The sequence below is a fragment of the Capra hircus genome, chromosome 14 (assembly GCF_001704415.2).
Source record: "Capra hircus breed San Clemente chromosome 14, ASM170441v1, whole genome shotgun sequence".
In the NCBI taxonomy this organism is placed as follows: Eukaryota; Metazoa; Chordata; class Mammalia; order Artiodactyla; family Bovidae; genus Capra; species Capra hircus.
The window spans coordinates 80,953,807-80,979,401 of NC_030821.1; the positions used below are offsets into that span (position 1 = coordinate 80,953,807).

Below are 25,595 nucleotides of genomic sequence, written 5' to 3' on the forward strand. Positions count from 1 at the left end.
TTCTAGCCTGCCAGCCTGTCCTACAGACTTCAGACTTGCCAGCCCCACAATCATGTAAGTCAGTCCTTCGAAATACATCAATATCTACCTATCTATATATACATATATGTATTTGTTATATATATAGTTTGCGTTTCTGTCTAGGGCACTGCAGTATGGTGAATGGAGTTTTCACCAAGGGAAGTAAAGAGTTGGAATAAAAGCAACTGTAAACTGAATCCAGCAGCATAGTAAAAGGATTATACACATGACTAAGTGAGATTTATTTCTGCAATGCAAGGGATGGTTCAATTAAAAAAAAAGAATCAAATACAGCACATTCATAGAACAAAGAATAAAAATGATCTCAGCTGAGGCAGATAAAGCATTTGATAAAGTCTAACACCCTTTCATGATAAGAATACTCAACAAACCAGGAACAGAAGAGAACTTCAACTTAATCAAGCGCATTTATGAAAAACCCACAGCTAACATCACACTCCTTTAACATCCCAAAGGAAATCAGTCCTGAATATTCATTGGAAGGACTGATGCTGAAGCTGAAAATCCAATACTTTGGCCACCTGATGCGAAGAACCGACTCATTGGAAAAGACCCTGATGCTGAGAAAGATTGAAGTCAGGAGGAGAAGGGGACGACAGAGGATGAGATGGTTGGATGGCATCACCGACTCGGACATGAGCTTGAGCAAGTTCTGGGAGATGGTGAAGGACAGGGAAGCCTGATGTGCTGCAGTCCATGGGGTTGCAAAGAGTTGGGCACAACTGAATGACTGAGCAACAATGTCAAACTCAATGAATGAAAGACTAAAAGCTTTCCCCTTAAGGTAAGAAATTAAACAAAAATGTTCACTTTTGCCACTTTTGCTCAAAATTGTACTCGAAGCTCTGGCCTGAGTGACCGGGCAAGAAAAAGAAAAACAAGGCACCCAGACTGACAGCACCACTGTGACTTCCTACAATGGATCCTGGGAAGTGCTGCAAACAGAAGGGGAGGTACTTTTACAAAAAGAAAGGAGGATGGATTCAGGATGGGCTTAAACAAGATATGTTCATTACAATCCACCCCTTGACGACTCAACATCCACATCAGTACATTTTCTGAAAAAGCACTTTCAAAGCTTCCATCCATCCATTCCAACACATAATTATTACATAGCTCTGAAGCTGGTCCCTCCTCCACCCCAAAGGAACATCATCCAGCGTCTCTTCATTAATTGTGTCCTGTTTCATCCAGTGTTTCTGAGCCATGTCTTTATCTCTGACAAGACTCCATCATATTTTTTGCATCTAATGAACTTAATTTGAATTTAACTATTGCTATTACACCCTGGGAAGAAAGAAGTAAAGGGAAAAGAAGGAAAATAAGCTTTAAAATTTGACTCAAGGACTTCCCTGGCAGCCCAGTGGTTAAGACTCTGGACTTCCACTACAGGGGGCTCGGGGAACTAAGATCCTACACTCCCTGAGGCACAGTCAAGTAAATAAAATATGATGACACATTAAGGAAATAAATATGGAAAGAGCTGCAGTCTTTGTTAATTAAAGTCTGGGGCAAGCTTATTTTTTCCTGTTGGTGATCTACTTCTTTTCCCTGGGTGCTTGTGGTCTAGTCATTTCATGAAACTTAACGTTCTCTGTTTTCTCTTTCACTCACAGTCAGGTCTTTCAGTGTCAAGACCAGGCACTCCTTTAGTTCAGGAAGGTTTTCTTTTGCTACAGCTTTGAATCTAGATAGTCTGGGTGAAACACTGTGGGCAACACCCAAATCCCCCTTTTTCATTGTCAGTTTACCAGGTTCCTTTGAGTCAAAATAAAACTTCCGGTTATATTTTTCTCTATTTTATTTCGGCTGCACTGCACATAATGTGGGATCTTAGTTCCCTGACCAGGGATCAAACCCATACCCCCTACAGTGGAAGCCTGGAGTCTTAACCACTGGACTGTCACGGAAGTCCCATGTTTTACTTTATGTTTATATATCTGTACATTTCCTCAAGTGATCATGTATTGCTTCTGTAATTAAGTTATTTATTCTGCCTGCAGGAAAATAACTGAGCACATTTAGTTTCACTAGACATGTGACACTCAGCCTCTAAGCAGTGAAAGGAATGCCAAGAGTTCAGTGGATGGTCACAAAGGCACAGCCTTCCCCTGCCCGCCCCCTGATGCTTGGGCAGTGCTTGCCAACTAACCTTCCTATAGATATCCTGTGTTTTGTGACCACTGTCTTCTTTTATATCTGTTTTCTCTATTTCCACCATGTGTTTTAAATTTTTAATGTTATTATTGTATAGAAAACATTCACACTATACAAACATATTCTCTATGGAAGAACTGGCTGGAAAAAAGAACAGTCCAAATGACATGCACGCTCTTAATGTTTCATATGGCCTGACTCAAGCAGAGCTGGCATGCAGGAAGGTGAAGCTGAGCAAGCAAATCCACAGGGCCAACAGCAAGGGCTGAGCTGCCCAAGATGGAACACTCACATCCTGCTCAACAAATCAGCATCTGAAAACAACCAGCCAGGACCAAACGATGACCAGAGTTACATGTTCTTCTCCTGGTGCTCAGGGCTGCTGTGTGATGGAAGATTGATTATCCAAAAGTTCGGTACCCCATCTGGATTTCAAAGGCATTTAGAACCCACCTATGATGCAAATAAACCAAAGACCTACATTGTAAATTTCAGAAATAAGATCTGGATGCACCTGAAAATAGTAACTTTCAAAGCATCAATTTGTCCACAGACGTCTCACAGCTACACTGAATCCAGCAGGCTACCAGGTCGTGGTGGCTGGGGCAGGCAGGCCTGGGCTACCCCTTGTTGTGGGAAGGACCTGAAATGCACACGTTGATCTCCGGTGAAGAAACAATCCAGTCCCTCGTGCTGGTCTCGCTCTGCGGCGCCACGTGCTGAGGACATCCTTCTGGGGCCCTCCTTGCAGCAGCAGCCAGCCCGAAGCTCCCCCTGCCAGTGGCTACTTCGCTTACAGAGATCCACGCCGCCTAGCTGCACCGGTGCGATTTCTGATGAGTCCGAAAGCTGGACTTCCAGATGAAACTCTTCCCGCACTTTGAGCACCGGAACGGCCTCTCTCGGGTGTGGATCCGCTGGTACTGGGCGAGGAGAGTGCTGTAACTGAAGGGCTTCCCGCACCACTGGCACCCAAAAGGCTTCTCGCCACTGTGGACACGCTGGTGGCGGTGCAGCGTGGAGAGCCGAGTGAAGGCGCGGCCGCACTGCCCGCAGGTGTGCAGCTTCTGGCCAGCTTGCGCGTTGCGGTGCTGCGCCAGGTGCGAGAGCTGGCTGAACGCGCGGCCGCACTCCCCGCATGCGTCGCCGCTGTGCGTGGCCCAGTGTCTCACCAGACGCGAGAGGTATTGGAAGGTCTTGGCGCACGTTTCGCACGTGTGGGCTGTCTGCCCTTTAGCGTTTGTCTCGCGGCTACAGAAAAGCTCGGGTCCGCATTTACTGCCTTTCTGGGACCCTTCTCCTTTGGAGATGGTCCAGAAGGTTCCATGTGATGGTCTCTCCTGGATAAGGAAGTTCTCCAGGCTCCCTAGCCTGCCCTCCTGCCCAGTGGCTTCTTTGCAGACTGCTTTTGGAGGCTCACCCCCGAAGAAGCTTCCAGATGTTCCTCCTGGAGGCTCTGCAGCTGGAGTCATTTTCACCCTTGCAGTCACATGTTTACACAAAGACCCCTGGGTGGAATCTGAAACAGAGAAAGGGCCCACGTGTTACCCTGTTTGAGAAGGTCCACCTGGGCCCCCACTCTGTGCCTGCAAGTATCAACCACCTGCTGGCCTTCTCCACGAGGTGTCTCATGGGTGAGTCCAGGCTCACTGGCTGTGCGCATGTGCCCACCTCCTTCATGGACCTTCCCCTCATATGTCCCAACTTTTTCTCACCACCTTTTTCTAGTTGAAGTCTGTAGCTGACGCTGCAAGCACCTTACACCAAGCCCCCGCCTCCCCAGGATTCTGGCCCTGCTGCAGCAGACAGCTCTGAGAGCTCTGCCTTCCACCATCCTCTGGGGCACGTGTGCCTCTGTCTTAGCCGAGGTCTGCACTTCCAGCCCAGGCTGCAGACAGGTACCGCCCTGGGGGCAGGGACCAAGGACAAGTGTCCCCCTCCCTCGATCTGATGGACAGTCCCATATGCCTCCTGCAGCCTCTCAGTGGTCATGGTCCTGGAGCTGTGGCGCGCCACACGCTGGCAGTGGCAGCTCTGTACTAACTTTTCTCTCCTCTCTCTCTTCCTGCTTTCTTTTGCCTGCTTCCAAAAATTACTGCCTTCCAAATACACATCTATACCTGAAACTCTAAGCCTTTACACTCAGGAAACCCAAAGGACTGGAACTGACCCCCAGGAAGGGTTTCTAGGATGATGCCCTCGCTGCTCAAACGTCCACAGGCGTCCAGTGCAGGGATGAGGTGTCAGAGCTGGACTGCAGGACACCCAGTGGGTGTGCAGAGAGGTGAAGAACTGGGTAGTATGAGGAACTCCCTATATTTGGTGTCAGAAGTGATGCTGTGAGGAGAACAGAAGTTCCCGTTTAAGGGCAAGTGGGCAGACACTTCCAGATCGTGCCAAGGTCACCAGGGGCCACTGCTACCCATGGCCAGCAGCAGTTCTGGGAGGCAGGATGTCTGGCTTGACTGATGTGAAGTGTTCTGGATCTCAAACTTATGCCAAGGGCTTTATTTGGAGCCTGAGACCCACGATGCTGAGAACCAACCCCAATTTTCACAACTTGAGCCAAGAGCCTCCCCCCAGCTCTGGCTGGTTTGGTTGGGTTTTTGGTGGCTCAGACAGTAAAGTGTCTACCTACAATGCGGGAGACCTGGGTTCAATCCCTGGGTCGGGAAGATCTCCTGGAGAAGGAAATGATAACCCACTCCAGTATTCTTGCCTGGAAAATCCCATGGATGGAGGAGCCTGGTGGGCTACACAGTTCATGGGGTCGCAAAGAGTCAGACACGACTGAGCAACACTCACTCACTCACTCACTCAGTTCCTTGTAACTGAGGGTTCTAACTGGTAGCTCATCCCATGGGGCTGTTGGGGGAGAAAATGAGGCACAATTTGTTAAGCATCTGGCACGGTGCTGGACTCCCAGAAAATTGTCCTCAATCTGCAATGAAGGGGAAAGGCAACAATCACAGCCTTTACCCCTTCACCACTAACTGGCTGCCTGTTTTCAACTGATGGGTGTCCATGTACCTGGGTAAGGACACCAAGGGACAAGCCAACAAAAGTGCACTTTATGACTGTGTGACTGTCCTTCTATCTGGCTGTTCACAACACTGGCTGTGTATGCTGAGCGCAAATACTGAACAACCAGAGGCCTGTGGCTCCCCTCACTCACCCATGCCAGCATCTCCCGCAGGCTCTGCTTCCTGGGCCCCCAGCAGGTCTGAGCCCCAGGGCTCCCTTCCTTGCTCCAGTTGGGAGATCAGATCTGGTTTGGATCCTGGAACTCCTGCCCGAGAGGAGAGAGAAAATGGGTGAAGTGCTAGGGCACGCTTGGCATCCCACTCCAGAGGCAGTCTGGGACTGGGGGGTTAGCTGGCCCTACGATGCAGGCTCTGAAACATGGAGTCTCCCCAGGAGGTTGAGGTGGGTGGGGAGCAGGGCAGGGATGAGGACTCAGCAGAGGCCCGCCTCTGTGAGAGACACGGACACCTCTAGTCTCCAGGCAGCAAAGTGCTGGCAGAGACCCTGCCCCGGGGACAGGTCCAGAGACTCCCACCTGTCACCTGGGAGCAGAATGTCCCCCCTCTGGTCCCAGAGTCACAGCCAGCCTGGCCCCTCCGGAATCTCACCTCTGCTGGGGGTGGGGAGGAGGGAAGGGCTGCGGCTGAATCACCTCACCCAGAGAGACCAGGTTCCTGTAAGTCTCCAGCATCACGTCTCTATACAGGGTCCTCTGCCCAGCACCCAGACACGCCCCTTCTTCCTGGGTGAAGTGCACAGCCACGTCCCCAAAAGTCAGGAGGCCCTGAAACAACATTGGTTCTGCTCATGGGGTCAGCACATCAGGATTCAAGGCGGAGGAGGCAGATGGCTCACCAGCAAGCATGTGGGACCCCTGGACTCCACCTCAAGGTACCCTGCTTGCCAGGGAACCCCTAATGACAACCGTCAACCCAACCTATCCATACCCCACCCTGCTCAGTTCCGCCTTTCCTGGTGAGTGTCCCTCCGCAGCCTCCGGAAGGCCCTGGGGAACAACGCAGAGGGGTAAAGGAAGCCCCTGTGAGGCCCCGTCCTGGAGAGGACCTGGGACTCAGGGTCCCAAGTGAAGCGGGCTCCGAGGAAAGATCTTCTGGGAGGCAAGCAGCCCAGGTCCTGGGGGCAGGCGCGCTCACCTAGGGCCAGGCGGCCGGGGGGCTGCCCGCCATGCCGGCTCCCCGTCTCCCCGCGGCGAGGGCAGTGGCGGCGGCAGGGCGGCCTGCAGACAGGAGAGAAGGCAGGGCACGGCGGCGGGCCTGGGGCTCCGGACCCAGCCCCAGCCCTGCAGCGGCTCCAGCTCGCAGGCCGGCCGGGACAGGGGCCTCGCGAGGACGCAGAGGCTCTGCGTTAAGGTGAGCACCCGGGCGCGCTGGTCAACCATAATAGAGCAGGGTAGCTGGGTGGGCTTCGTGCGGGCAGACGGAGAAGCCGACTCACGCCCTGTCCCGCCTGCCTGCGGCGAGGGTGTAGCTCCTGGTCCGACCCGCTCCCCAAGCTCGCGGCTTGGCCCCGGCCCGCTTTGTCTCCACAGGCCCCGCCCCCTGCAGCCCTAGGCCCCGCCCCCGCCCCGCCTCCTTGGGCTCCGGCCCTGGGACACACGCGACGCTTGCTGAACGCAGAGATCACGGGCCATTGCCGCTGAAGTTCTAGTTCCATGGGTCTGAATGTACTTCGGAGTCAACTTGAGTAAGCTCTCCTGGAGACTCTATGGAGAGCAAACTTTAGCACCCTCCCGAACTTGCCTGGAGAATCCCAGGGACGGGGGAGCCTGGCGGGCTGCAGTCTATGGGGTTGGACAGAGTCGGACACCACTGAAGCGACTTAGCAGCAGCAGCAGCAGATCCTAGGACGGTCCGCACCTTCTCCACTGCCTGGCCGGTGCCGGAGGGCCTGCTAGTCACACACGCGCACGTCTGCCTCCCAGGATCTGGGCTTGGCGAGGGCACAACTCTGTCAGGAAAGGAGGGAGGGAGGGAGGAAAAGAAAAGAAAGAAAAAGTAAAAGAAAGAGGTACCTGGTCCAGATACCAGGAAGGTCTGTGGTTGTGACCAGCCGGTGTTAGGAAAGTCCTGCTTCCAGGTACAAGGAGGTTTGAGGCAGCGGAGGTGCTGCTCAGGTGAGAGGAGACAGATGACTGACTAGATCCTTCTCAGGCAGTTGGTCCAGCATAACGAAGCGCAGCTAGTAGTAGCGAGGACGATTGTTCCTCTTGATTCTTCTATGGTAATCACGCTGCAGGACCGGATAGACCCCACCCCAGATTTGATTGCGATGTGGACTTACGGTGCCACACACACACCAAGAAGGTAGCAAAACATTTACTACTCACATGAGGAGGCTTTTCTGCGGGCAACAAGGCAGCCCGCTGAAAATGGCTTGAAAAAGCAGGCAAAGGGGGGTTTGATGGTGGTCAGAGGGTAAGCCAGGGTATTCACACCTGCAGGCAGGGACTTGGAGGGAGCACCCGGGCCTTCTCATCCACTTGTCCAGACGTGGGGCAAAGGGAAGAGTGAGAGGAGAGGCTTAAAAGCCTCAGCACTGAAAGGAATGCAGACTGTCTGCTTCCTGCTGCAGGCTGTGGCTTCAGAGCTCCTCACACACCCCATAGCATTCACAGTGTTTGCACACTTTGTACTATCAAGTGATTCACGTTCCTTTCAATCATGTATATTTATCGATCTAGACATTGGTTGCCTGTACTGATTTTTTTATCATGGCAATTGGATGGACATTGAATCTCGAACTGCAAATATTTTATTTTTATAAGCATATTTAATGATAATTGCATTTGCAAAAAGTTAAATTTCAGTATTTCAGCTTTAAAATTCAAGAGCAGAGAAAACCAATCTATGGTGAAAATACTAAGAGAAGTGTTATGTCTCTAAGAGTCCGGGGGCAGGGGGGGCATGGGCTATGCAGAGCCTTGAAATTTTTCTGGGGTGATGGTGACACTCCTTATCTATATACAGGTTTGAGTAACACAAGTGTCTGCATATGTCAAAGTCAAAGTTCATACAAGGGTACATGCAAGACATGGTTTTCACTGTCTAAGTTTTACCTAAACTATGTCTCCTGTAAACATATTAAAGTCTAGTTGGTGATTTGCATGGTGAATTAGGAGTGGAATGTACTAATACCTGCAACTTTCTTTGAAATGGACCTAAAAATAAGATGAATGAGTAGACAGAATAGATAGGCAGCTGAATAAATACATGATAAAGAAAGATAGCGAAACAGTAATTTGTTGTTGTTGTTCAGTTGCTAAATCACATCTGACTCTTGACCCCATGGACTGCAGCACGCCAGGCTTTTCTGTCCTTCACTATCTCCTGGAGTTTGCTCGAACTCACGTCCACTGAGTCGCTGATGCCATCCAACCACCTCATCCTCTGTCGCCCCCTTCTCCTCCTGCCTTCAATCTTTCCCAGCATCAGGGTGTTTTCCAGTGACTCAACTCTTAGTATCAGGTGGCCAGCATATTGGAGCTTCAGCTTCAAGATCAGTTCTTCCAATGAATATTCAGGGAATAAACACATGGTAAAGAAATATAGCAAAACAGTAATAGTAGAAACTAAATACTGTGTATATGAAGGCTCACTGTATAATTTTTTTAAATGTATTTTTAAACATAGTCATGATATTGGCATTTTTCATTTATCAAGTTTTATAGTACAACTTCATACTCATTAACGAAAACTTATGTTTTGGTTTTTTAACTTCAGCTTTTTATTTTGAAATAACTTTAAACTCACAGGAAGTTGCAAAATACTACAGAGAGGTCCCATGTTCTCTTCACTCAGTGTTTCCCAATAACACATCTTACATTATCAAAACCAGGAAATGGATGATGGTATTAATTCATGCACAGACCTTACCTGATTTCATCAGCCTTGCATGCACTCTTTATTTTGGGAGTTCAGCTCAGTTCCGTCGCTCAGTCACGTCCACTCTTTGCAGCATGAGTGCACCATGGACTGCAGCACAGCAGGCCTCCCTGTGCATCACCAACTCGCGGAGTTTACTCAAACTCATGTCCATTGAGTTGGTGATACCATCCAACCATCTCATCCTTTGTCATCCCCTTCTCCTCCCGCCTTCCATCTTTCCCAGCATCAGGGTCTTTTCCAGTGAGTCAGTTCTTCACATCAGGTAGCCAGAGTATTGGAGTTTCAGCTTCAGCATCAGTCCTTCCAATGAATATTCAGGACTGATCTCCTTTAGGATGGACTGGTTGGATCTCCTTGCTGTCCAAGGGAGTCTCAAGAGTCTTCTCCAACGCCACAGTTCAAAAGCATCAATTCTTTGGCGCTCAGCTTTCTTTATAGTCCAACTCTCACATCCATACATGACCACTGGAAAAACTATGGCCTTGACTGCTGCTGCTGCTGCGTCGCTTCAGTCGTGTCTGACTCTGTGCGACCCCATAGACAGCAGCCCACAAGGCTCCCCTGTCGCTGGGATTCTCCAGGCAAGAACACTGGAGTGGGTTGCCATTTCCTTCTCCAACTCGTGAAAGTGAAAAGTGAAAGTGAAGTCGCTCAGTCGTGTCAGACTCTTAGCGACCCCATGGACTGCAGTCTACCAGGCTCCTCCGTCCATGGGATTTTCCAGGCAAGAGTACTGGAGTGGGGTGCCATTGCCTTCTCCAAATATGCTGTCTAGGTTGGTCATAACTTTGCTTCCAAGGAGTAAGCATCTTTTAATTTCATGGCTGCAGTCACCATCTGCAGTGATTTTGGAGCCCCCCCAAATAAAGTCTATCACTGTTTCCACTGTTTTCCCATCTATTTGCCATGAATCAATGGGACCAGATGCCATGATCTTAGTTTTCTGAATGTTGAACTTTAAGCCAGCTTTTTCACTCTCCTCTTTCACTTTGATCAAGAGACTCTTTAGTTCTTTTTCAGTTTCTGCCATAAGGATGGTGTCATTTGTGTATCTGAGGTTATTGATATTTCTCCCGGCAGTCTTGGGAGTAGGGGTATATTTTTTGAAATTCTGTCACACCTGTGGAGTCTTGTAACCGCCACCACAATCAGGACACAGCATTGCTCCATGGTGATAAAGAAATGCCTTTGTGCTACTTCTGTATAGTCACATCACCCTAGGACTGTAACTCCTGGAGAGCATCCTGGGTCTCTATCACTATGGTGTCATCACATTTTAAGATTGGCTTTACCATTCAGGATTTGTCCATGTGGCACTAGAATTGTGTTCCTTTTGGTTGCAGACTTTTCTTCCCCCCATGAGGCTGGACCTGTGTTTGTTTGTTCATTCAGCTGTTGAAGGACATTTGGCAGTTGTGAATAAAGCTGCTATAAATATTTAGATGAAGATCTTACTGTGAACGTACATTTTTATTTTTGTAGGATAGATACTCAGTAAATGCAATTGCTGGGTCATGTGACAAGTTTATGTTTAACTTTGCAAGAAACTACCTAACTCTTTTCCAGAATTCTTTTTTATATTCCCACCAGCACGGCAGGAGTGATGCACTCCTTTACTCGAATTTAGGTGTTGTCACTATTTTAATTTTAGCCATTCTGAGAGATGCATTCTGATAGATATCCCATTATGAATTTAACTTGCAGTTTCCCTTATCACTAAAGATGTTGAATATCTTTTCATGTGTTTTTTTTTGTTATCTGTATATTGTTTTTTGATGACGTTTCTGTTCAAATCCATGTTCTAATTAAAATTTTCATTTTCTTATGGCTTAGTGAATTCCTCATATATTCCAGATACAAATTGTCAGATATGTGATTTGCAAATATTCTCTCCCAGTCTGCAGCTTGTCATTTCATCCCTTTAACAGAATTTTTTGAAGACCACAAGATCTGTGGGTTGCAGGGCAAATTGAGCAGTGGAGGCATTCAGTATGAGAAAAGGTAAAGGAACTAATGGGTCAGATCTTTCTTGCTTTTCTTCCTGTTCCAATCTGTAACTCCGGGAATACTCAGGAACCAGTGCAGTACTTGCAGTTGTAGCTGAGGAACATTTTATAGTATTGATTCATACTTCTCTTGAATTTGTATGTATGTAAGTCTAGATGAAACATTCATTTGACTTAAGGAAATGACTGGGGGAAAAAACACCTTACCATTTTAGGCATTGATTTTAAAAATTACCAAGGGCAAGTAGTGTCCTGTTTACCGGAGAACGCAATGGAAAATCCCATGGATGGAGGAGCCTGGTAGGCTGCAGTCCATGGGGTCGCCAAGAGTTGGACACGACTGAGTGACTTCACTTTCACTTTTCACTTTCATGGATTGGAGAAGGAAATGGCAACCCACTCCGGTGTTCTTGCCTGGAGAATCCCAGGGACGGGGGAGCCTGGTGGGCTGCCGTCTATGGGGTCGCACAGGGTCGGACACGACTGAAGTGACTTAGCAGTAGTAGCAGCAAGGGCAAGTAGATACTACTGGCACTGACATGATTAGAGAAGTTAAAGGTGTGTAGAAGCCAGAATTTTGGCCAAAAATTTAGAAGTATTTTTTGTGCTCTATGTCACGTTACTGGGAGACCTGACCTCAAGCGTGATCACAAAGACATTCTCTGGAACAATTAAAAGATCACATGCAAGACTTTTTGGATCTACCCAAAGATGAAACATCTTGGGAAAACTTATCATATTTGACCTTGCAGCTGCCCTTGGACTTGTGATGGGGATGCTAAGCACTTCAAAGAAAGTAGATTAGGTTAGATTCTAGAAGAATCAGAAAGTGAAAGTGAAATCGCTCAGTCGTGTCCGACTCTTTGTGACCCCATGGAATGAAGCCTACCAGGATCCTCAGTCCAGGCAAGAATACTGGAGTGGGTTGCCATTTACTTTTCCAGGGGATCTTCCTGACCCAGGGATCGAATCCGAGTCTCCCACATTGTAGGTAGATGCTTTACCGTCTGAGCTACCAGGAAGAATCAGAAGAGTTAAGCAAAACAGAGCATGATTCTCAAATAGAGAGCAAATCTTGGTCCTAAGGAGAAAATGAAATGTCTGAACTTTGCACCATTAATAGCTATTTGAGAGGGACTGTTGTTTATTAATATTGACAAAAGTTTAACAAAAAAATTCCAAGGTTAACTATTTTATATTTTTTTAACAATTGATGAGCCAACACTGATACATTATTAAGAACTGAAATCCCCATCGAATTGCTTTTGCACTTTTGTTAAAAGTCCGCTGGATATATTGGTGTGGCTCTGTGCCTGGTTCTTTATTCTGCTCCAGATACCTAGATACCTAGGTATCTGTCCCCCCACCAAAGCCACACTGTCATGATTACAGAAGCAGTATTATAGATCTTAATATTAGGTGGTAGTCCTCCCATTTTATTCTTCAATAATGTTTTAAGCTATTCTAGGGCATAGCCTGTACATATACACTTTAGAATAAGCTTATCTATGTCTACTAAAAATCTTTCTGGAATTTTGATAGGAATTGCATTAGACCTTTAGATTAACTTACAGAGAATTAACATTTCTACTATATTGAGTCTTCCAATCCATGAACATATTTATTTCTCTTCCATTTATGTAACTCTTCTTTGATCTGTTTCACCAGCATCTTTTAACTTGCAGCATACAGATCTTGTCCATGTTTTGTTAAGAAACGATCCTCTCAGGCCTCCATAAAAGACCCCCCTCCTCCAAGAAGCTTTCCCTGTTGTGCAGAGGGGTGTGTGTGTGGCGGGGGCGGGGGGGGGGGAACTGGTCAGGAGCAGTTCCACAGGGCCCAGGGCCCCTCTCTGGCACGGCTTATTGTTGTGATGACTCCCTTGCTTGCTCCTGGCATCTTACTCCGACAGAGCTGATGCTTGTGAATGCTGCTGTTCCCCAGCTCCAGTTGATGGTTAATTGGATGCCTGCTGTTCCACCCGGGAGGTGGGGTGGGGGTGGAGGGGGTGGGATAGATGGCATTTCCCACGACTGTCCCCAGAGGCCGTCCTTGCGCCCACAGGACCAACAACATAGCCGGGGCAGGAGCGTGGCCCTAGAGGCGATCGGCCTGGCCACTCACTAGCTGTGTGACCTCAAGTGACCTGGCTTCTCCAGCGTTAGTCCCTGGACCGTAAAAGGACTAAGTCAGAGGGCACTCCTCGTGGCTGAAGAGGGAAGGGAAGACGCGGGAAGTCTCGGGAATCGCTGCCCGCTGCGGGAAGCAGGAGAAAGCCCTCGGTGGCCGCGCTACGCCAGACCTCGCCTCTCAGAGGGGCGGCGCTCCGACCAAGCCCGCAGGTGGAGGGCGGGCGCACGCTCTGGGGCGCCGGGGCGATAGGCGCAGGGAGCTCCGCCTGCCGACGTTTTTAATGTCGGGATTTACAGCTAACTGGAAGCCAATTAACTCTTGGGGGACAGGCGGCGCTCAGAGCTGCGGAGACGCGGGAGGTGAAGTCTCGCCTGCCCCTGAACTCAGGCGATGCCAGCTGCACCCGACCGGAAGTGTGCACCACAGAGAGGCCGGCCGGCCCCGGAACGCCTAGAGCGGCACCGGAAGCTCTCCGGGCGGGCCCTTCGGCCGATTTCCGGCCGCGGCGTGCGGGCTCCTGTGCAGGCTTTGTCGGCCGGTCTGCGGGGCGGGCGGCTGGCAGTCCGCGTGCGGGGCGCCGGCGTCCTCTCGCCGTTGGGCGCCGGGTGAGTGGCGTGTTCCGGGCCCCGAGCGGGTCAGCAGGGTCCTCCGGTCGGGTGGACGGGCGGGCTGAGTGCGGCCGGCCTCGCACGGGGGTCCCGGAGCCTCGGGCTCGGTGAGCCCGGCTCCCAGCAGCCGTCACGGCCGCCCCCGCCGGACTGCAGTCCGGCTCGGGTCCCGCAGCTTCTCTCCCCAGGGAACGTGTGGGTAAATCCCACTCTCTTGGTTCCTTTCCCTGGCTCCAGGGGCCACACACCCCAGGCGTAGAGCCCCCAGCTTCAGCGTCTGTGTCGCGGCTCTCAAGCCCACTGCCTGCTCTGGGGTGGCCTGGGGGTAGGTGAGGGGCACGGTGCGGGTAGTGCTGCTCTTTTGTTGCAAGCCAGCGGCCTCTCCCTGGAGCCCGAGGGAGCTCTCCAGATGATGCTGGGAGAGTGACCGGCGCCTCGAGCCTGCCTGTGCTGGAGGAGGAGCAGAGCCGGCACCGCTGCCCTGGCGGGGTAGAGGTAAAAAAGAGAATCTCCTCCAGATGATGGGCGGCGCCGTCCTTTTCTCGAGTCGTATCAGTCCTGGAGGCCGACTCTGCTGGTGCTCTGGACGTCTTACCCCTCATGCAGTGGCTGCATCGTAGTCATGAGAGCCTCAGGGCCTGAGTAGCATGCCTCTCTGTGTTCCCGGGAGTGTTAGCTGGAGGCCCGTTTGAACTCGGGCTGTTTGTCTATAGAGCTCATGCTCTTAATCAGGCCGCAGTGCCCTCTCTGGAGCACGTCTTTCCCCTGAGCTCCAGTCCCAGTGAATGACAGGTCTTGGTCCCGTCCACGGAGGTGGGACTTTCGTTAGATGTAACAATAACGGTATCTTAATAATGCCAATAGCTACAGCATCACTCATGTGGAAGATACCAGAGAAATGGGGCGGTGCGGGGCGAGGTTGCTATGTCTTTTCACAAGCCTAACTTCGTAGCTCCAGTATCTCCTGGAGAGATGGGGATGGATTTCTCCTGCAAAGGCCTTAGGGATGGTAAGGCTTGCACGGCAGAGCTGAGAAAGCCCAGACCGCGTTCACAAGCTGGTAATGGAAGAGGTTCTCAGAGAAGCAGCTGACCCATAATAGGGCAGGGCCTTGAAGCAGTTCAGGGAGCTGTCAGGCACGTCTAGTGCTGCCTCGGGTTGTGGAATATGACCGGTGAAAGGACACTGAACTGCTCAGGAAAGGCGAAGACCATTGACATCTGGGCAGAGCCCTGGGAGCAAAACTCAGATGGCTGTGGGGTGGTGGGGGGAGGAGACCGCAGCTAGCAGCTGGCTCAGCTGTAAGCCAGTCACCTCCCCGAACCTCATGGATGATTGTGTGTCGAACACAGGAAATAAGAAAAGCACGTGCCGGGCACTTGGTCCCTGCCGTGTCTGTGGTGGCACCAGTGCAGGTTGGTGACACTGGCGGCCGTGGGGCCGCACGGGGGTGCAGATTCTCCTGCAGCTCTAGTCCTTGTCTTCCTTGGGTGCCCTTTTACTATCCTTTTTCTGCTGCTCCCAAGGGTGGAGCTCTGCACACCTACCTGCTTCCTTTCTTTAGACTGTAAGCGGCAGACAGCAAAGCTGGTAACTTGCCAGCCCAAGGCTTTAACACCCCTTTACTAGTGCGCGTGCGCAAACAGCTTCCCGCCCCCTGCAGTGGGCACTGCCCCCTCCCGTCTCAGAGCCACTCTGGCGGCTTATAGGCTTCACTCCCAGCTCTGAGGCTCTCCCCATCTCAACATCAACAATATCGTGTTATATTTTGTCTAGGAAGTTCTAACAGAAGGGAGGGCCATGTTAGCTCCAGACATTATGGAACCAGCAGTGTGATATATTTTTACTTCGTTTGCTTCATTCAGGTTTTTTAAATGAAAAACTATCAATTTAACTTTATTTGAATTCACAGGGGAAAAAAGGTATTAGGAGAAACTGAAAAATTGCTGATATTCAGATAAATGTTTATTCGAAGCAAGGTATATTTAATTTTAAAAACTTCCTGAAAAGTTAAAATTATGAAAATCACGAAACGGCACACATTTTATTTATTTATTTATTTAAAATGTTTATTTATTTGGCTGTGCCAAGTCCTAGTTGTGGCACGTAGGATCTCTAGTTTCAGCACGTGAACTCTTAGTTGTGGCATGTGAGATCTAGTTCCCTGGACCAGGGATCAAACCCTGGACTCCTTGCACTGGGAGCTTGGAGTCTTATCCACTGGACCACCAGGGAAGTCCCAAAGGCACACATTTTAAAGCTATATTCTTATAAATAGACACAAGCCTGTTTTCAGGTGGTATAACAGTCCTTTTAAACAACAACAAAAAAAATCAGGAAATATCACCTCCAAAACAAAAAACCGAATATACTCCCTGTTTTGGGATTTAAAAAAAAAAAAAAAGATTTAAAATATAAGCTTACTTGTAGAATACCAATCCCAGCTGCTCTAAGCAAAATACCCTGTAACAACAACATCACACTTGGGGAGGGAAAAACATCTTTGAGAATGGACTCTGGAGGCAGACAGGCCTGACTCTGAACCTAAGCTCTGCCACTGACTGGCTTAGCAGCCTTGGGTAATTGACTTTCTCAGTCTCTGTAAAATAGAGTAAATAATCGAGGTCATGGCTGCCTCGCAAGGTTTGGAGCTGTGCCTGAGACTGTGCAGGCCAGTTCAGCAGTGCCTATTTGGGGTTGAGGGTCACGCATCAGTAGCACCCCTCCTGCCCTCCTAAATCTGCACCAGTGAGGCCCATGAAGAGCAAAAGTTCAGCTCGCTACTTGTCCAAGCCTTGGTTGGACTGATGCTGGACCTCTAGGCCAAGTGCCGGTTAGGCTGTGTCCTGCCTGCCCACAGGAGGCGCTGGATCGCTGCAGCCTCTCCGCAGCACTGCACTCCTGGCCCAGAGCAGCAGGACCTGTGTCCCAGTGGACGAGGCTGGGTGCTATGTGCCTAGTTATTCTCCCAGACCTTTCATTCGGCTAACTCCTTCCCCTAGTCTGGAGGAGGGACGTGGGCTGAGTACTTCAGGGAATGTCGTTCCTCATGACACCAGGGGCACCTCCAGCATCTGAAGCATAGTGGGGCCTCAGAGCGCCAGGGCCCCGTATGAATGAACTTGAAGGATGCGGGGAACGTGTTAGAAGTCAGGGGAGGGTGTACAGATGGGCAGGTATATGTGACCCCGTGTTTATACCTACAGATGGCATGCAAGGAAGTAAATGTGTCATTTTTGTTTAAGCCAAAGCCTGGATGAATGTGTATAAACTGAACAGCTTGCATTGGTCTCTGGGATTGTTGGGGATTATCCTTGTTTTTGTTTACCACTTGAAGTGTTCTTACAGTGTGGGTCTTATGTCTGTAATTGCTCAGAATGGACAGTATAAAAGTGAAGTAAAATAGGATATGAGACTGAGGAGTGTGGGCCTCATTTCATAATACATTGGTGCAGAAAAAAACACTAGAGGAAAACGTCAATGTGTAATCTGAGTACTGGGGTTAAGAATAATTTTAGCCAAAGTTTTTCTCAACTAGCATAGTTTACCCTTATGCCTTGAAAAAATAACTAAAGTAATTTCTGTAAGCAGGAAAAATATTTAAATCAAGTTAGTGGGCCTTTAACTCAGAAGAACAGTGTCAGTGAATGTCACCGGGCAGTGGTCAGAAATGCTGTGTCACAGGGTGCCCAAGAGGGCCACTGCTCCAGGAAGCTGTGTTGCAAACCTCACATGGAGAGAAACGCCTCGAGTAGACTTGCAGCTTCTCACTCTTACTGTCAGCTATTGGCTCAGTGTCTTCATCATCACAGGGAGTGTTGCATCTGAATAGTCAGGTTGTCTAACAGCATTATCTAAGCATGGGTTCCTCTTGCTGTAACAGAGATTCAAAACGAGTGTTCCCAACAGGAAACTTGGTTTCTGGTATCCCATCTCAGAGGCAGAGGGAGGGTCCTGTCCCCCAGGAGCCTGCAGTGTGGCCTCGTGCATGTCCCAGGGGTTGGGCGAGAGGGTGGCATGCTGGAATCAGTCATAGGTCACCCCTGACATCAAGGGACTTCAGGAAATGTGATGGTTCACTGCTGACTCTTTGTCCACTGAAATTTCTGGAGGGATTTTCTGTCACTCGAAGTAGGGACACTGGGCAGCCTCATGTCTGCCGTAGCTGACCAGCTGGCCCTCTGGCCCCCACGCTAGGCTGTGCTCAGTTGCTGCCTCCAGCTGGAGCCAGGATCCCTGGCCTGTGGCCTTCTCTCTGCACCACTGTGTGTCCACACAGCCACAGTCTAAACTCAACAGGTTTCAGCCTCCCCAGATGCTGCCTCCTCCCCCAGCAAGAGCAGATGACCACATGAATGTGTCCACTCAAGAAGGGGAGGAGCCCTGAGCACAGGCAGTCACTGATCCACAGCGTCAGCAGTTCCCAGGAGTCTCCAAGGGTGGCCTGAGCTGTAGCCACTGAAACGAAGGAGTCCCAAGGCTCAGCGGGAACGAGGACCTCTGTTGGCCAGAAGACAGGCACAGGACTGTGCCCAGCTCTGAGCTGCCAGCCCCTTGGGGTGAAGGGCAGAATTGTGGAAAGGACACGGCATTGTGTTCATGCAGTGAAGGCTGCCTGCGCTGAGCTGAAGTCCATGCAACACAGGTGGCCTCCCGGTGTGGTGCTCAGCGTCAGCAGACACCTGGGGTGGGGGGGGGGGGTGTCTTGACGTTGCTCAAATTAGTGTGGAAGGTTCTACAACCTTAGTAATATGCTAAGAAGCACTGAAATGTGTGCTTTAAAATGGTGGATTTTATGATGTGTGAATTCTAGCTCTTTAAAAATGTGGGTGCCTATTGAATAAAAAGCAGACACAACCATATGATTCCATTGAAATGAAATTGAACACTGCAGAATTATAATAAGAGACAGTTCACCTTAGAGGGGGGCCTCTGGGTGATGGGAATGGTATGGTTAGAAAGGTGGGCAGAGGAGTCCAGGGAGGCTGTGCACTAGATGCAGGCTGTCACTCGAGAAGGAAAGCAGCCTGTTGGGAGGAACCTGGGGAGCCCTCCTGCCCTCAGCAGCTCCCCACCACTGGCTCTGTCCTCAGGGGCACATCCTTGCCCTCGGGGATTTGGGGGCATCTCTGTGAGGCTGCACAGCAGTTGGTCTGCTTCCCAGTGGTGCAGATTTGGGGAGAGAAGTGGTCCTGTGGGGTCATCTTGGGGGGAGCTCCTGGGAACTGGGCTCAGCTGGGGAGGGAGCACTTGGGGGAGCACCTATGAGCAAGGTGGGATGGGGCAGCAGGGGGCTAGACGACCCTTCAGAGTTGCCCCACATGGAGACTGGGGCACTCTGGGCTCTGTCATGGGCCAGGACCCCACTGGGGTATGACAGGCAGGGTTCTGCACTCCTCCTGACACAAGGGAGGGCTCTTTTTGGTCATTTGACAAGAGGCGGGACTCATCAGGAACCCTTGGAAAGCAGGGTTTGTGCAGCTGGTTGCAGAAGAAAAGGAGAGGGCGTCTGAGCTGCTCCTGCCTGGAAGGTGCCGGTGCTCCCAAGGGGCCGTTCCATGACCACAGGGAACCACGTTCTGCCAACAACCTGAGTGAGGTGGAGACAAAGTTTTCCCAAGCTTCTAAAGATTTCCTGAGCCTGGTTGACATTGTGTGCAACCCTTTGCAGGGGGTCACTCAGGCCAGGCTGGTCTCTGACCTGCTGCCCTGTGAGATGGCAGATGGGTTGTGGCAGAGGGCTGGCAGTAGAGAGGGCGTCCCCTCAGCAAATTCTTGCTGAAGGAGAAATTTTCTGCTGGGGCAAGAATTCCAGAGCTGAAGGCACGTCCCAGAAATGGTGTGAGGTTCCCTAAGCACAGGTTTTTCCATGGCAGACACACCTCTGCAGTGTGGCCCCCCTGCACTCACAAGCACCATCTTCTTCCTAAAGACCATCCGTGACTAGAATTTTCCACCATGGCCAGCTTTGTCTGGGTCTGACCTCCACGGAAGTAGGATCACACACTGAGCTCCTGGGCTCGGTGTCACCCCAGGAGGTCCACCTGTGCTCTGGTGCATGGCTGCCCTCCTTGCTGGAGGACACTTCAGTTGGCCCTCTCTTCTGCTGATGGATGTTCTGGTGACTGCATAGTGCTGTGGTGATGATTCCCACCCCAGACTCTGCTGCTGGGCAGGCGCAGGGTGCACAGGTGGACATGTTTACCTCTGATTCCATGGAGGACATTTAACCCAGTACAGAGGGCGGGCGTGGTGTGGGCACCAACACTGGTAGCGTGGTAAATGTGGGAGAAAGTGGGTGTCCTCATCTCACTGCTTCTGTTTTCTCATTGGAAGAAGCCACAAGGCCATCATCCCTGGGGTGGGGAGTGCTGTTGGACTCTTGAGAGAAGTCAGGAGATGGTCTCACGGGAGAGTTAGTGAGGTGTGGGAGCTGCTGGCAGCCCCCAGGGCCCGTCGGGCAGGTGGTTATAAATGTGAGAGCTCTGGCAGGAGCAGAGACACCCATCAGGAAGCAGGTTGAGCTCTGCCTCGAGGGGAGGGCTAGAGGGCACACGTGGTGGAGGAAGGAGAGGGCAGGGGAGCAGGGTTAACAGGCCAGAGCTCGTGTGAGTCTCACCCATCCAGCGTCTCAGCTGGGCAGAAGGTGGCTGAGTGGGGGTTGGAGCAGTCTTCCTGTGTTTCTTAGAAAACATGTCTTGACTTTATGTGGAGTTCAGACCCATCCCTGCCCATCAGCTCATCTGTCCCCTGAAACTGGTGTTGGTGGTGGAGCCCCCTACACCAGTGGAGAGGCCAGTGGGCTGAGCCGAGCGCTGTGCTGAGTGCTGCTCCAGGTGCACAGTTCACCCCATCTGCTCCAGCAGATTCCCATCTCGTAATGAAGGGGAAAGATGATCTTATTCTGCTTTATTTCAGGTGCTGACTGGTGACCAGAAGGGGACTCGGAGCCTGGGTTTCTGGGCGTGGGAACCTGCAGAAGGCAGTGTCTGAAACCCTCCCAGTGATGGAGCTCACAGCCCCCACGTCTGGGAGGGGCCCTGACCCCAGACTCGGGAGGCTTTTAGGAAACCTGGATGCACAGAGCCTGCGGAGCTGCACCTCGCAGGAAGGGGGTTTCCAGCAGGTGACAGTCACCCACTGGAAGATACAAACGGCAGAGGGAGCACAGGCGGGGAGTAAGTCTGAGGGGAGCCCTCTCCTGAGCCCAGACCTCCTCCTGCTTCAGAGAGAGTTGATCGAGGGGGAGGCCCCCCAGCACGAGGCCTGTGGCAGCTTCCCGTTCAACCCGGGCCTGGCCAGACATCAGGCTTCTCATGCTGGGGAGAAAGCTCACAGGTGTGATGAGTGTGGGAAGGGCTTCAGCCAGAGCTCCCACCTGGTGGAGCATCACCATGCTCATGGCGAGGAGAGGCTGTATGTGTGTAATGTGTGTGGCAAGGACTTCGTTCTCTACACGGATCTCATGGAGCATCAGAAAGTACACACGGGAGAAAGGCCCTTCAAGTGCGCTCAGTGTGGGAAGGCATTCTGTCACAGCTCAGACCTGATCCGCCACCAGCGGGTCCACACCCGTGAGAGGCCCTTTGAGTGCAAGGAGTGCGGGAAGGGCTTCAGCCAGAGCTCATTGCTCATCCGGCACCAGAGGATTCACACAGGGGAGCGGCCGTATGAGTGCAACGAGTGCGGCAAGGCCTTCATCCGGAGCTCCAGCCTCATCCGGCACTTCCAGGTCCACACAGAGGTGAGGCAGTATGAGTGCCAGGACTGTGGCAAGGCCTTCCGCCACCGCTCAGACCTCATTGAGCACCAGAGGATCCACACCGGGGAGCGGCCCTTCGAGTGCAACGAGTGTGGCAAGGCCTTCATCCGGAGCTCAAAGCTCATCCAGCACCAGCGCATCCACACCGGGGAGCGGCCATACGTCTGCAACGAGTGTGGGAAGCGCTTCAGCCAGACGTCCAACTTCACGCAACACCAGAGGATCCACACCGGGGAGAAGCTCTACGAGTGCAACGAGTGCGGGAAGGCCTTTTTCCTGAGTTCCTACCTTATTCGACACCAGAAGATCCACACCGGGGAGAGGGTGTACGAGTGCAAGGAGTGTGGGAAAGCCTTTCTCCAGAAAGCACACCTCACTGAGCACCAGAAGATCCACTCTGGGGACAGGCCCTTCGAGTGCAAGGACTGCGGGAAAGCCTTTATTCAGAGCTCAAAGCTACTCCTGCACCAGATTATTCACACTGGAGAGAAACCCTATGTGTGCAGTTATTGTGGGAAAGGCTTCATTCAGAGGTCAAACTTCCTTCAGCACCAGAAGATCCACACTGAGGAGAAACTCTACGAGTGTAGTCAGTATGGGAAAGAGTTCACCCCACCCCCAGATTTTAACAGCAGTCAGGAGGCTTCCCAGGAGGGCCTTCCCTTGAGTCAGACAGCCGTACACTTGGGGGAGACGTGTGGAGGCCTGGAGGGGCATACAGACTTCTAATTATCCTCTGGCTCACTTAGTGATGCTGGAAACAAGTGGCAAGGGCCCTGACTCGTGAGGCTTTGGAGGAGTCAGCATTTTCCACTGTCATGGACGGGCGGGGCTGCCACCTCTCACTTGGCCACAGTGGGGCCTGCTGTCCTCTGTTGGGAGAACATGCAGGAGAGCCACACAGTTGGACAGCTGACATGGAGCTGGATCAGTTATGGGAGAGCTGTGGGTGTGGGAGGGAGGAGCTTGGCCTTAGGGGAAGAAGATTCTCTTCCACTGCACAGTAACAATTCACCCTTGAGTTAAATCCCTTTTAAAGCAGAGTTACGTATCTAATTTTATAACTTTAAAAGAGTGTTCCTCAGCCATTTTTGATCTGTCAGAAAGGCAAGCTAGAGAAAGATAACTTTCTTACCTAAAACCACAACTTGGTTTTCCTGTGGTCCTTAGGAGAAATTCCGGACGCCCTGCCTTGCATCCAAAGGCTTCCTGGAGCCTCATCTGTCCCCAGTTCACTCCAGGTTGCAGAGGTAGCACCAACTGCTGGACATGCCCCCTCATCCGGGCGCTCCTGCCTCCCAGCCGAGGCCCAAGTGCCTCCTCTCATCTGGCTGATGACCCATCACGAGTCAAGACCCATCCCAAGCTGCGTGTTGGGCTCAGCCCGCTACCCCTCTGCTGCTTCTGATCCTCGGTGGCCATTCGCCTCATTACTGTTCTTGCTCTGATTGTTGTGTGTGCTCTCTCATTGTTAAGGACCATGAGTGTATCTCATGATTTGTGTGTCCCTGGTATCTGGAGCAGGGCAAGAAAAAGCACAGCCAAGTGTGCACTTCGCACCTCTCTTGCTTTGTCCTCTCTACACTGTTATTTAAAACATTAAAAAAAATTTTTTTTGTCATTGCTTTTTTGTTTTCTGACAGTGTAGTCTGCTGGTCTACTGGAAATACCTCCTCTTCGCCCTGCTGACATCTCTGTTCATAATGCATTCGACACTTGCAGGCAGTAGCCAGAGTGAGACTGGCCTCTTGTATGTTTTGCCTTTAGAGTTTGTCTGTGAATGACTGTCCACTCGCTTGGGGGGCTGCGGGGCAGAGCTCATCTTCACCTGCTGCTGCTGCTGCTAAGTCGCTTCAGTCGTGTCCGACTCTGTGCGACCCCATAGACGGCAGCCCACCAGGCTCCCCCGACCCTGGGATTCTCCAGGCAAGAACACTGGAGTGGGTTGCCATTGCCTTCTCCAATGCATGAAAGTGAAAAGTGAAAGTGAAGTCGCTCAGTCGTGTCTGACTCTTTGCGACCCCATGGACTGCAGCCTACCAGGCTCCTCCATCCATGGGATTTTCCAGGCAAGAGTACTGGAGTGGGGTGCCATTGCCTTCCCTGCATCTTCACCTAGTGTTCTGTATATCTCTTATTCACTCAGAGGGCACACAGTCCTGATACACTTCATGACTTTCTTCTGTCTTAATTCCATGGTTGAACCCAACTTCTTCCCCCTCTCCCTGTTCTCCAGCTCACTGTGTCACTGATCTGAAAATGTATTGTTCAAAAGGACCAGTGCTAAATACTTGGAAACCAAGGTGAATGAGACACCATCTGTCCTGAAGTCATCCATAGTCTGATGGGGCAGGCAGAAAGGTCATGGTAGGCTGAGTTCAGTATTGGAGTTGAAGTATGTTTCCAATTGTGCAGGGGTATAGGTCAGGAGGCAGTTACTTTGGTGTGGAGATGTAAGGCGGCTTCATGGAGGAGGTGACAGTGAACTGGACAAGTAGACACTTGTCACCTAGAGAAGAGGGTGGTCTGGGAGAGACTCTGGAGAAACAGGAGGCCTGGAGGATCTCTCTCTGATCTAAAGCAGGTGAGTTATATCACACGGTGGATAACTGTCTAGCAGAACTGTTAGTTGTTGCATCTGAATTTCTTTTATCTGAACATAAACCAGTTTTGAAATGCTGTCAGAATGTATTGCCCATGAGGACATATCTTCAGTTCTTAAATTCCAGCAACTCTAGAAGCCTTGAGTGGGTAAAGAGCATATAGTACTCCATTGTTGGAAAACTCACCCATAACAGATGTTTCAAATGGTATAGAAACATATTACCAGACCATTTTAACCAACTTTGGTTGAGGTCCAGTTGCCATATAGTAATACACCCATTTTAAGTGTACAGAATTTTGGCAAATCCATATACATGTGTAACCATCATCACAAGAAAAACAACACTTCTGCCACCCAAAAAATGTTCCCTTTTGCCCTTTCCCAGGTCCCACTTCAGGCCCAAGTAAACACTTTGTTAGTATGCATTCATTTTGCCTGTTGCAGGACTTCACTTAAATGGATTCATATGGCATGTAATCCTGTGTGTCTGACTTCTTCCACTTTGCCATGTTTTAAAGACTAAACCAAGTAGCTCTGTGTTTCCAGAGCTGTTTGTGAGTAGTGTTCCATTGTATGGGTGAAGGTGAACATCATTTATTATTCATTCATCTGCTGGTAGAAATTGGGGTTTCCAGTTTTGGCTGTTATGAATAAAAGTTAGCATTTGTGTAAAAGTATTTGGACTTGCCTCTTTATTTCGCTTGTGTAACTGTCTAGGAACTTAATTGCTGGATTATAAGATACATGAGTCTTAATTTTAGAAGAAATTGCCCAAAAGTTCTTCATCATGGTTATCGCCTCTCTTGCCACTGTCAGGGTTCTAATGGTCCACATCCTTATCAACATGTAGTATGGTGACACTTCTAAAATCTAATCCACTCCAGTGGCATATATGGGTGTCTCTTTATGCTTCTAATTTGTATTTGCCTACTGAATGATGGGACTCCCCAGGTGGCTCAGCAGTAGCGAATCTGCTTGCCAGTGCAGGAGCCACTGGAGACATCCCTGGGTTCAATCCCTGGGAACAGATGGAAGATCCCTGGAGAAGGAAATGGCAACCCACTCCATTACTCTTGCTGGGAGAATCCCATGGACAGAAGAGTCAAGCAAGGGGGTTGCAAAGAGTCTAACATGACTGAGCACGCATATGCACACTGAATGATGATATGGAGAATCTATGTCATCTTTTGCCCATTTTAAAGTTGGGTGGTTTGTCTTATCTACTTGAAAGGATTTTGGCCAAAACAAAACAAAAGGCAAAATGGTTGAGGAGGCCTTACAAATAACAGAAAGGAAGAGAAGCGAAAGGCACAGGAGAAAAGGAAAGATGTATCCATCTGAATGCAGAGTTCC

At 50.5% G+C, this 25,595-nt stretch overlaps 2 protein-coding genes and 1 long non-coding RNA gene across 5 annotated transcripts; 1 reads left to right on the top strand and 2 right to left on the bottom strand.

The window, feature by feature from the left end:
* On the bottom strand, positions 240 to 6,767 carry LOC102183805 (oocyte zinc finger protein XlCOF2). Of its 3 annotated transcripts, none has more exons than XM_018058687.1 (4): positions 6,378 to 6,767; positions 5,881 to 6,007; positions 5,375 to 5,488; positions 240 to 3,718 (listed from the first exon to the last, which is right to left on the bottom strand). In XM_018058687.1, the coding sequence occupies exons 2-4, from the start codon at positions 5,912 to 5,914 to the stop codon at positions 3,012 to 3,014; spliced, it is 855 nt and encodes a 284-aa protein (XP_017914176.1). In that variant the 5' UTR covers positions 5,915 to 6,007; positions 6,378 to 6,767; the 3' UTR covers positions 240 to 3,011. The 3 variants fall into 3 exon arrangements, with proteins under 3 accessions (XP_017914176.1, XP_017914177.1, XP_017914178.1); XM_018058688.1 differs by having other exon boundaries at positions 5,832 to 6,007; XM_018058689.1 differs by lacking the exon at positions 5,881 to 6,007.
* On the bottom strand, positions 7,161 to 7,706 carry LOC106502822. Its single transcript, XR_001296475.2, has 3 exons — positions 7,571 to 7,706; positions 7,256 to 7,473; positions 7,161 to 7,173 (listed from the first exon to the last, which is right to left on the bottom strand). It is a non-coding gene; the product is annotated as an uncharacterized LOC106502822 (long non-coding RNA).
* ZNF623 (zinc finger protein 623) lies at positions 13,741 to 23,551 on the top strand. Its single transcript, XM_018058682.1, has 2 exons — positions 13,741 to 13,872; positions 20,794 to 23,551. The coding sequence occupies exon 2, from the start codon at positions 20,882 to 20,884 to the stop codon at positions 22,364 to 22,366; it is 1,485 nt and encodes a 494-aa protein (XP_017914171.1). The 5' UTR covers positions 13,741 to 13,872; positions 20,794 to 20,881; the 3' UTR covers positions 22,367 to 23,551.